This window comes from Phodopus roborovskii, unplaced genomic scaffold, assembly GCF_943737965.1.
Source record: "Phodopus roborovskii unplaced genomic scaffold, PHOROB, whole genome shotgun sequence".
In the NCBI taxonomy this organism is placed as follows: domain Eukaryota; kingdom Metazoa; phylum Chordata; class Mammalia; order Rodentia; family Cricetidae; genus Phodopus; species Phodopus roborovskii.
In genome coordinates this window covers 27,827,839-27,840,247 of record NW_026126418.1, presented here as the reverse complement: position 1 = coordinate 27,840,247, position 12,409 = coordinate 27,827,839, and the positions used below count along the sequence as shown (strand labels likewise).

The window sequence follows — 12,409 nt, the reverse complement described above, 5'->3', positions numbered from 1 at the left end:
ACATTAGGCCCCTCCTGTAGCCTGTGCTCAATCTTGACATACGACATACAGAGCTTATAGAAAGGTTGAAACTCCATTTTAAAGTTGATGCTTGTCTGGTCTCCAACATCAAGCTCAAGAGATCAACACAAGGAATGGTACTGATAGTGACTTCCTCAGACTCAGGAATGTCATGCTGACACAGCCTTAAAAGTGTTTCAGTAAACAAGATCAAGACGTGACAAGCACAATTCAAGGAGAGCTAATACAATATTGGAAATATTGAATAATGCAAACTTCAGTTTGAACTAATGCCCTACAAAGAGATATTTATGGACACAGTTAAAAAGGAATTTTGGAACATTTGGATTTGGAAGTTAGATCACATCTCTAATCACATGTCTCTAAACAAGAAGTCAGCATATTATGTGGTATATATCACTTCTTAGAGTACAAAATATATTATTATGCACTGTACATAATACCCGATGTTCCCCAAATACATTAAATAATAAAGAAAATGCAATTATTTCACCTAGCAGTGGTATTAGTCAACAAACAAGGTGTCCAGACTGGAGATAAATTGGTGGGGGATGTTTTATGTGATATGTGAGAAAATCAACAACCAAATTGTCCTTTAGGCTCATTACAACGTCCATTGATGCCAACACCTCACTATTGTGAAAGTAGCCAGTACACTAGTGATATACTGACATAGATGACACACAACGTGATCCAGTTTATCCTCGTGATTGGTGGCCCATGGTTACTTGTCACATGGAGGATGGCTTTAGAAGACAGAGTGCCAATAGAGTTTTGGGCTTGAGCCACATAGAGGCCAGCATCTGCCTCACATACCTTTGGAATGAACACCGAATGCTTTGTGTCCTTGTGCAAAACCTGCAAATGTCCATCTGCACACAATTTCTGGCCCTTCTTGAACCTAAAGCAGAGAGTCAGTTTTAAGTCAGGATCACTTCTTGATTCCATCATTTCCAAGTTCTCATACCTATTCCAGCCAGGCCCATCCCCACTGTAGTATTCTCTACTATTAACAAGAATAGTCTAGCTACAGAAGGTGCCAATGAAACTGTTTATCAACCTGTAGGCAGAAAATTATATTGATTGACTTGGATCTTGTTTTTAAAAGTTCTATGATAACAGTTAACAGAATATTTTTGAAGAAAATTCATATATCCACATATGCTTTAAAACACACACACACACACACACACACACACACACACACACACACACACACACACACCGACCATCTGGTCATACTGGGTAATCACTTGCTTGTTGCAACAGTTATTTGAATGTGAAGTGGCACCCACATGTCCAGCCTGCTTCACCCTGTCTGCAACCTGTAGCAGTAGCTGTGACTCCAGCTTTGCATCTGTACAGAAGTGAGGCTCTTCTGCCCATTGTGTTCCTATAGCAGGGCTCCCCAGCAGGACAAATGCACAATGTAGAAGAAGGGACTTTACACCACTCCTGCTAAATGGAGCTCATTTTATTTGTGAGTTAAATTCATTAGAAGATGATAACTCCTCCTTATAAAAGGCATTTATGACATTACTTCTTGACTATAAATAACCCATTTTTACAATTTCTCTCTGAACATGAATGAATATTACTTGGATCATTTTAGGTAGCAAATCATTTACTTCTCATGTTCCTCATGAATATCTTTATAAACGCTTTCTTCCATACAGGGACTGATGAGAAACCTAAGTTAACTTTCTATGTGTGTGTCTGTGTATGTGTTGCATGTGTGTGGAGACCACATGCTCATGTAAGTTGTCTTCTTTACCACACTGTATTTTATTGTCTGAGTCAGGGTCTCCTCACATGAGTTCATGGATTCAGCTACTGTGTCCACCATGCCAGGACTGAGATCTCCAGTGCTCTTCACCCTACTTAGCTTTCACTATGAGACCGGGTGGGTCCTCATGCTTGGTCCAGCTCCAAGAGTCAGTTTCTGCCCACATTGCCTAAGTGAGGCTTTTGCATCTCCAGAGTGTCCTGAGAGGGCACAGCCCTCTGATAGCCTGCCAGGTGTTCACCTCCTCTAGAGCTGTTGAGAAAATGGCTTAATGTTTTTGCTATTTGTAATAGTTTTTCAATAATACATATGTTGCCACAATTCTTAAGCTGTATGTACTAACCCTAATGAAGCTGCTTGTTTGTGCAGAGAAAAATAAGAAACACCTCAGACGGCATCTTTCTTGGGAGTGAACTAATATTTAATTATGAAATAAATACCTGGTGAATTGATAAATACAAAAGTTTTGAAGTGTGAGAAAAACATGCAATCATAAACATAGCAAAATAAAAAAAGTGCTAATTTCTGCACTCACACATGTGCAGACTCTCTTACTACTTGAGCACCAAAGTTTTCTCCTAAAATTTTAAAACAGCTGGCTCACAAGTCAAGTACCATCAATGGGCCATGCAAAAAATAAAACAACTTATTGAAAACTTCTGATAAATAAAATACAGTATACTTATCTTAGCCTATAAATATAAACTCACCATCACTTGTTAGTTTGTTCTCAAATGAATCTATTTGAGGGTAAAAATTTTGTGAAGGTTTAAAAGTAATTCCCCACAGAAAAAAAACTAGAACTGCTTTGTTATTCATGGCAAGTGATTTAGAACCTTGAAGTTACAGTTTATTTTACCAACACAAAAAAGGCAACAACGTGTCCAGAGTGAGGTCACATTGTTCGTAGCTTAATTATCACATCATTTTCAAGAAGGAGTTTATTATCAGCCACCTGGAGTAACTGTAAAAGAAGTAGTTTGCCTTTCATACTAAAGATATTTATAAAAAAGGAACCTTAGCAAAACAAGTATCACAAAGGTGGCACCTATGATTCTGTTGGAAAGATGAAATGAATGAGTGAAGGGAAAGAAAAAAAACAAAACAAAACAAACAAACAATAAAAACAACCCTATAGTATCTTAGGCTTTTTAATTGCCTGAAGGATGTTAAACCAAGAAAATGCCATACCAATGTAGAAACAGACAATAGGGGTGGTATTTCGAGAACTGATTATCAGAAACGAGGAATGTTAAATGGAAAGACACCAAACAGAATCAACATCCATGCTTTGGGAGACTGTTAAATCATTATTTCACATGGTTATTTTTCCCCCTAAGGGTATTAAAGGGCTTTTAGTTAAATGAAAGTTGACGTGTGATGTGAGATCCAATCATGCAAAGTTGAGTATGTTAGTCAGCCAGCCCTAAACCTTTAGGTTAGTCCGCACTTTACAAGAACTCTCAGTAGGCATTATTTCTGTCTATGGTTTGTCATTATAGGCTACCCACCATGTCAGTGTAGGCTCTGGGAATCCTGTTACTTCGACTTCCAAAGTCACTGGGGAACCTTCCGTGACAGTTACATTGGACAGCAGCCTGGAGAAATGAGGTGCCTGGCCAGCTAGGCTGACCACGCTGTTCTCTGCAGATGAGATTTTCCTGTCTCCTTGGGGACCCGCGTGCCTCCTGTTGGTGTCTGACTGAGGGCCCAGGCCAGGGGATACATCAGGGGAGTCATGCAGCCTGTTTTGGGTTTTAGTGACATTAGAATCAGCATGCACTTTCTCCTGGGTTTTTAGCCAGCTCTCCTGAGCCTGGTAGCCTTGCTGTAAAGCTCTGTCGTGCACTTCATGAGGCATGCTTGTTGGGCATTTCACATTGATGTGTAATTTGGTACTCATCTCTACTGATCCTTTGGGGGTTAATGAGGAGTCAGCCCTGAACTGTGTGTAGGGCCTCTCAAAGTGACTTGTAAATATTTCTTTCTTATTATGGCACCCATCAGCAAAAGCAGTAGGTGGTGGAAGAACAGATTCCTGGGGCTGCCCTAGAACACCAGCCCCTGTGTGTGTCCTGTAGCCACCGATATGGAGGACCAGGGCTGAAGAGCTGGCAGGTTCTCCCACATCCATGTCAGATGGTGCCAGAGGGGACTCAGGGCTCACTGGGAGTGGAGGCAAGGAGATGTCATCAGATGAGATGCACTCTGATTCTTCTCCAGACAACATGTCTTCCAGTAGGCTCAGACCCTGGGCACTGCTCTCTTTGTCAGGAGAGGACTGTTTTAAGTCTATGGGAAGCTCATCTTCCTGTGTTCCATTGATGGTCAAGGCATCTGCTCTTCGCACCTGCCCCTTCAAAGGGGGGAAAGCCAAAGTTTCATTAGGTGGGCACACTTCTTTTCCCAGCTTTCCACTATAGTGATGGCCATTATGGGATGAAAATTTATGGTGTGTTAAGACTTAAGAGGGTACACTGAACTCCAAATCTCTATTTGTGAACAATCCCATTCCCACGACCAAAAGTATTCAAATAGCTCTTGAGTGAAATGAGATATTCTTAACAGACACAGACAAAATTCTCTCCTGACCAGTTCCTATTTTTTTTTCCAGTTATCTTAAGGAAGATACCAAAAGTGTGTTTATCAAATAAATGATCCCCTGAAAGCATAGTAAAGTATGCCTATGACACTAAACAAGAACTACCCACAGAGGAATGATGTCAGCAAGCAAAATAAGATACATTTTATGTAAATGTTCTTTTCTGACCGAGTCCACTTGGCTTTTGGCCCTTCTGCTTTTGTGGTCAACATGAAACTGGACAGGCAGTTTTCAAGTCATTGTAAAACATTACAATTGTCACTTTTAAAGCTCACTGAGGTATAGTTTTCTAAATCTATACAGTTTTCACTTCTGAAACAGGTATCTAAGCATTCACAGGTACTGGCATCTTTTCTAATTTTCCAAGCATGAAATCATTTGCATCATTCTGATGATTTCTGGAACAATAGCTGGAAAATTCTGCTCTGATTTGCTAAATAGAATTCTGTTCCAAGTTTGCTTCTCTTATACCTTTCACTTCTCTTTTGTTGTTGTTGTTGTTGTTAATTCTCTTTTCCCACCATCTAAGGCTTTTTTGTTTTGGTGTCTATGTGGCACATATAAGTTTATATACGTGTGTAAATTCACTTGAGTGCATATGAGTGTGGAGGCCAGATTTCCATTCTGGATATCTTCCTCAATTGTTGTTGTTATTATTATGATGATGATTATGATTTTATTTGATACTTGCAGCTTACCAATTCCAGACCAGATGGCCAACAAGCCTTAGTGATCCTCCTGACTCTGTCTCCTCAAAGCTGGTATTACCGGCATACACTGGTACTCAGCTTTTTACATAGGAATCTGAAAGGGTCCTCATCATGTTGTGGCTAAGGCTTTCCTGACTCAACCATTTCCCCAGCTCCCTGCTCTTAGTTTTTTAATCTTTTATGTATACTTTTTCCTCTAAAGATCTCTAGCCATTTATATATCTAATGACAAATTGACTTTTAATTAATTCTACACCAATACCCTGGTTCATATGTCTGGCATGACTGCTGAACTTTAATTTGCACAGCTTGGCACAATCCCTTGGATTTACAGTCACTGCTTGTGGGTAGGGCCAGTTCTGGAAAGGAATATAATTATATTGTAGACCCATCAGCCTAAGTGAGTAGAATCGATCCTTAAAGTAAATTGCACAGGGAGAAGTGCACATTGCACATTTAAAGGAAGACCATACACTTTAAATTCCAAAATATCTCTATAGTAGATGTCCTTACCTTAGGGAAAATAAGATTTTGTGGGATTAGTGGGAAGTAAATGAAGATATTAGGCATAGGGTTTTCTGTATGAAGGGCATTTGGGAGGAAGACCCATAGAAGGCTCATAGGCAGACAGGAGGAGAGCTGAGATCTTTGGACACTTGGCCTGACATGGGAAAGGAACAGCAGAAAAGTAAAGAGAACACTTAGCGATTCTGAGTGTTCAAAGGCATCTGTCTCTACAGTGTCTAACACCAGTGCTACAATCTGATGGGAAGAACCAGGGGCTGTCCTTCCTGTCTATAAGAGCACTCCATTGAACTGTCTGGAAGAGAGGTGTTTTTATTGTTGTTTATTAATCCTCATGCAAACAGCTGGTTAGACAAGGAGGAAATGTTCAGCATGGGCCCCCGTGGCATCACTACAGACAGTTCATGTTTATGAACCAGTTCCCTGGAAAGGCCTTCCATCTTGCAGAAGAGCTATTTCCTGAAACTCAACCTGACCAGGTTGCCTGCCTGCTTCTGTTACTAGTTTCTGGAATTGTGGAGGGAAATATATTCAATGTCTGTTTGTCTCAGTTTATTCAATTGTACCACAAGATTTGACCAGATGATTGCTAAATCCCTCCCAGCACTAAATTCTATACCTCTAAATGCTGGCGCACATAGCCCTCATCATCTACCAAACAGTCCCATGACTCTAGGCAAGTCTTTTAATACTTTGTGCTGCCATTTAATCTTAGGAGTTTTCAGATATTGCTATGGATTTAGCTTCAGCACCCAGCCTGGGGATAAAACGCCAGCACTAATCTGTTAGCAGTGTCCCATGCATTGCATCATGGGATCGTCTAAATGCCATCTGCCACATCTGGGGTCAGGATAAATGACAGACACTTTACTATCTCCTGGAGAAAACTCCTTTGATAAATACCTTCTTATAATCATTCAGTACAACTGTTATTTTCCAACTCAAATAATTTTCTGAGGATGATTCAGTGCTTAAGGGTGTCAGGATTGAATACAGTGATTCCAGGTTTCTACTTGGGACTTTCTGTTTTCTGCCCACTGGACATTTTGAGAAATCATTACATCTGACCTATCGGTAAACAGTAGAGACAGTGAGAGTCTAAGTGTCATTGGGCTGGTTGAAAGTGAAAATGAAGATTACTGCTGCCCTTTCTTTACACTGTCTGTACCAGCTGCAGCAGACTGGGTTGGAAATGTTGTCACTGGGAAATCCTGACTGCTATAATTGTGGACCTTCACTTGCATTCTAAATGACTGATGGTCCAGTTATTGTGTCTTTTAATTTATTTCAAAATAAAAGTTACTTGTCAATAAAAACACTTGTATTTGTTTTATTTAAAGATATTTGTTTCTAATAAGAATAAATAAAAGCATGATAAAACCTTTTTGTTTTTACCAGATATAATATAAATGATGAGTGTGGTTGCCTTAACAGCAAAGATATTTGTTTCTGAGTTTTTATTAAATGTGTTTAACACATACTGGAGGAAAATATGCAGAATTAGGAAATAATGTTACTATGCCAGATCAAAAATGTTTAAAATGATGGATTTTATTTTTGAGACAGGGTTCCTCTGTGTAACTTTGGAGCATCTCCTGGAACTCACTTTGTAGAATAGACTGGCCTTGAACACATAGAGATCTGCCTGCCTCTGCCTCCTAAATGCTGGGATTAAAGGCATGTGTCACCACACCTGGCTAAAATCATAGATTTTAAAATGTGGCAATTTAATACTCTTCTTCATTATTTCAACCAGTTGTCATTGTACTAATCCAGCAGTTAGGAATAAAGCACATGTTCTCATGGGAAGTCCAGAAGGATGTGGCAACTTAACAAGACTGTTGAAAGTGTGATAGATTTCTATCTGTGAGTGTTAGTAGTCCTTGTTGCTTGCTTTAAGTTACATGTGTATGACAACAGGTTGAAACATTTGTCTAAGTAGCATTTATATTTCAGCTGGATTCAGTGTCTTAGTACAGATGCCTAGAAATGTCATGTGTAGTTAGGTATGGGGAAAAGATGCTACCTAGTTATATGTATTAATATTTCCCAATATCAATTTTAAAAACTTTCCACTTTGATAATACTATACTAAGTAAATAAAATGAAATAAGATTGACCTTCTGAGCAGTCTAAGAGACCTCAGACAGTGGAGCCAGGATGTATCCCTGGTGCACAAAAGGACTTTGCAAACATATCCCCCATGGAGGGATAACTGCCTTATTCTAGAGATAGGAGAGAAGCCCTAGTCCCTACTTCACAGGACCTGTCAGATCTACATGACCCCAACTGGATGGCATTCCCCTACATATTGTATTGTGGTGGGGGGTTGGGAGGGGAGGGTGTTTAGAGTGCATGGGAGAGGGTAGAGAGGGCAAAAGGAAGGGAAGGAGGGAGGGAGGGCTTGGGGGGAGGGAGGGAGGGAGGGAGAGGGAACTGGGATCGACATGTAAAATAAAAAAAAAAAAAAAAAACGCTTTGACTCCAAAATTTAAGTTGAAGAACAAGTTACTGGGGAAAAGTATTTCTATTTTTGTTTCCACAGAAAATGAAAAGATGTGGATTCCTTCCAGACTAATGTGGTTTGATCACACCAGACCGCCTGAAACAGAGTACAAGCTGATCCTACATTCCAAACAGCTGGACAAAACAGCCCTGCAGACTACAGCTAGGATATCTGAATCTTCTTCGAATCCCCCAAGACAGCGCCCCTTACCAGCAGGAAGTAGTTTGGAAAGAACGACGCCCAAATTCCCAAATATTGTGTATAAATGTTTGTTTTCATTTAATTGGACTTTGTTATATAAAATTAAATAAAAAATACTCTATATGCATAAAAAAAAAAAAGAAATAAGATTGACCTTAAAAGGGTAACAGTGATAGTAGCAAGACATGGAAGAATAGAACTAGCCTAGGGTAACATGATCGAGTTTTCTGAAATTCTCATGGCTTTTTGAAATGCTATGACTTCAGGATTTAGTTGAGCAGATACAGAAAGAAACAGGAGAATGACCAAGCTGGTATGGTAGGGATAAGAAAACTGTCATTGAGTTTATATTGGAAGACTTGATTTGACGGGTGACACATAGTAGATTCATCTTTTCAAACAGTAACAAATCTCAAAGACAAAGTAACACATAGCTCAAGCTAAATACTTGCGCTGCCTTACCTCATTCCTTTCTTCTTTGAAGGTCGTCTGCTCATTTGTCATTGGCTCCTTTAGTAGGTCAATGCAATTATCATGGAAAGCTTCCAAATTTGGATTCATCTTTGGAACATCTCCCTGCTGTAAAAAGCAAGTTTAGTGAGAGCTTGAGCCAGAAAGTAGAAGAAATAATCCTATATGCTAACCACTTGTAAAAACACCATAAGCCAATAGCAAACGTTCCTTAAATGCATTCCACAGGAGACCAATGTTCTCCCGTCAAGCTCACACAGTTCTCCTCTTGCCTCATCCCTTTAGCAAAGCTCATTTGCCAGCAAGGCCAATTGTTCAAAGGGCCTGCAGAGAATGAAGTGATTGTTAACAATAGGATGCTCCTGCACGAACATTCTCTGGAGATGGGAATGACTGTGTAAGACAGTTTGAGCCATTAGGAGGCTCGAGAGCATCACTGAGGAAGATTTTGATGCAGTCTCTGGAGGAGAATGAGGGAGGTGAGCCAGAGAATCCACACAAGCAGACTGGGAGACTTGAAAAGAAGAAGGAAATAGAAGAGTTGGGAACATAGGCTGTCCTTTGTGACTGTTATTTATTCTGCATTTTATGGGACTCAGCTTTATTCACAGAGGTAGTGGTACTTTACATACTGGCAGGGAGGCAGCATGAGGGCCAAGATTTTGTGATGAGGAATGGAGGCACAGGTGCCCCAAGTGACAGAACACATGGCTTTAAAATGATATTTACATTAAACTAGAAGATTGTTGCACATGGATTGTGGCATTAGATGGCTATGGAAATAGGCATACTCCTCATAGTATACATTACACTTGCTCAGAGACTATTGGGAGAACCTATGTGGGAAATGCAGCCTTGAATCTCAAATCTAAAATGAAACTGGTTCCTATTATTGGATGAGCCACTTGGCACTAATACACACTTAGAATCTAAACCACAATGGCAGCTGTTACGGAAAGAATTCTAGATGTTAAATTAGACATAACTTCAAATTCCAGCCTGTGGAATCCCAGGGACAGCACTTCTACCCTCTTTGGACTCATATCTTCCTTCTGGAACAAGGTAAACACCACCCACAATGTTGTATACTTTGAACCCAGCATTGGTGAGGCAGAGACACTTGGATCTCTGGGAGTTTGAAGTCAGTTTAACCTACAGTGAGTTCCAAGGCAGCCCAGGTTACATAGTGAGACTATCTATCTCATGAGCAAACAAACAAAAAACCCAAACCAAACCAAACAAACAAACAAACAAACAATGGAGGTTGTATACCCACCCATCTTACATATCCTTGGAAATAACCAGAGATGATATGCATACAAGCCTTTTTCAAGTATCAAATCACTATACAAATAGAGTCTTTCTTTTTTTTTTTAAAATCACTAGTCTACCCTTTATAGGGGTCTGTGCATCTCTTTTTAATAACCCCCATGTAAGAAGAAATGGGTCCCTCAGGAATGTAAGTTACAGAAGGGACCCGAGAGACCGTTTGCCCTTGCACCTCGTAAGTTTGGGATGAGGTGACTATGAGGAAGCAGGAACTACCTGGGTGTCAAACTGCTGTAGGTCTTGATTTCAGACTTACCAACCTCTGGAACTTCAAGAAACAAATGTCTGCTGCTTAAATGCCACCAGGTCTATATTATATAACATAGCAGCTGGAACAGACTAGGATGGGTGTGAAAGATCACAAGTGTTATGGGAGACTAGCAAGGGAGGAGTAAGGAAGATTGGTGTGGGAAAGGAGTATTTCTATGAAGTAAAGGTCTGGCAGTAGAAACACTAAGGAATGTGAGATGGGAGCATGGAATGAATGTAGAATCTCAGGTCTCAAAGCCATGGGCAGGTCTCCTAGTGAAGGTTTTGACTATGAAAGGACTCGAGTACAGCCATATTTAGGAAAGGGAAATCAAACCCAGTTCAGAATCAAGGAACTCATTAGTAGGATAAAGACAGAATCTGAGTGGAAGATTTAAAATGCAAGAGGGAGTAAAATCCTAACTGAAGCGAGTCTCTAAGGTATGGGGAATCAGCTCTTCCCAGAAGAACAGACCCATGGAATGAATGATGGGGAGCAATATCATTTGGAACTCAAGATTTCATTAAGCTGAAAATGGTCAATACAAAGGAGGGCACTATGGCTGATGGCAAGCAGGGAGAGAAAGAGGATTTGTCAGCCCATACATGCGAGCAGCAGAGAAGAAACAGACCCCCAGGGAGGGCTGTAGAGGGGGATGCTAACAAAGATAATGTAAGACATGTGGCTCACTCATACCTTACTAGCAGCTTCACAGTTGTAAAATAATTACAAAAGGTCAGTTGTCTTATATATTAGATATATTAGTACTTTTTATTCATTTTTTTCAAATCTGCTTTAAAGAATTTATATGTAAATAAATTCACAAAAGAGTGAAAAACCCAAGCACAAGGATGCTCACTGTAGTGTGGTGTAAAATGATGGAAAGAAAATAAGTTGAAAATCTAAATGCTTAAAAGAAGAATAAAGGTGACTTGCTTGTGTAACTACTGAATTAAAATTCCCTCAGATTGTCTAAGTTGAGTAAATACTCAAATTTATGACATGGGAAACTGTAAAAATATTTGCCATGAGATAGATATAATTCTACCTGAACTGCAAGTTCACTAAGAGGCATAAACAACAGCAATGACTAACACATGGAATATCTTCATAGTCAAACCTCTGGACCACTGTGGAATCCATTTAGGAGACCAGAAAATTTAGTCACATGGAGGCTAAACCATTTATTCAACTTGTAAATCAAGGATATTCCAAGGCAACAGAGTTCTAATCTAGAGCCTGTGCTCTTAGTGATATTCTAAACCACTCTCAGTAAGTTGTAGAATCAGCATCAACCAAAACATTTTTAAGCATGACAATGTATTTTTCCTTTCATTGGTTTTTGTCTACCATAGTGATCATAATCATTTACCCCATTTTTACCTATCATTTCATTTTAATTACATGAAGGTTGCATTACTACTTCCATAATGCTAAATGTTCAATGAATATAATACCTAAATTAGTGTTATTTTCTTTGATGCCATAATATGAAGGAAGAAAAACCATTACATCTATAATTTATTAATATAAACATAAGACTCCTAAATACAAATGCGGCTTTGGTTTTAACGGCACACATTTATCCTCTAAGATATGATCCATGGAAATGTAAACGAGACACCTTAATTGTATTTAGCCCTCATTCCCAGCAACATTTTTCTCTGCTGTGAAGGGAAAGAAACAGGATTAATTATCACAAGCCCTCAGGTAATTATGTTGAAGGCTGTGAAACAAATGTGCACGTTATGTCTCCTGAGAATTTGTATTAGAACATCTCTGCACCAGAAGACATCTGATTAACACATTTTTATTTATATAACTTGATAACACATATTCTAGAAAGAAGAAATTACCTTCAGTTTTTCTTTAAGCTCCATGAGAGACCCACATAATTCAGTAATAGATTCAAGAATCTCCTTGTGTCTTGAGACAGTCTTCTCAGCGTATTTCTGCCCTTCTTCCAAACCTGGGAAAGAGCACAGACAAATCTACACTTAAAGGGAAT

The 12,409-nt window shown here is 39.4% G+C and overlaps 1 protein-coding gene across 1 annotated transcript in view; it reads right to left on the bottom strand.

Moving 5' to 3' along the window:
- Window positions 1–588: 588 nt before the first annotated feature.
- Window positions 589–12,409, bottom strand: part of Ccdc141 (coiled-coil domain containing 141) — a 163,331-nt gene continuing 151,510 nt past the window's right edge. The window contains exons 21-24 of the mRNA XM_051184408.1: window positions 12,258–12,370; window positions 8,814–8,930; window positions 3,319–4,163; window positions 589–922 (exon numbers count right to left, since the gene is read on the bottom strand). Coding sequence (XP_051040365.1) covers window positions 655–922; window positions 3,319–4,163; window positions 8,814–8,930; window positions 12,258–12,370 — 1,343 coding nt within the window. The 3' untranslated portion in view covers window positions 589–654. The remainder of the gene's footprint in view (window positions 923–3,318; window positions 4,164–8,813; window positions 8,931–12,257; window positions 12,371–12,409) is intronic.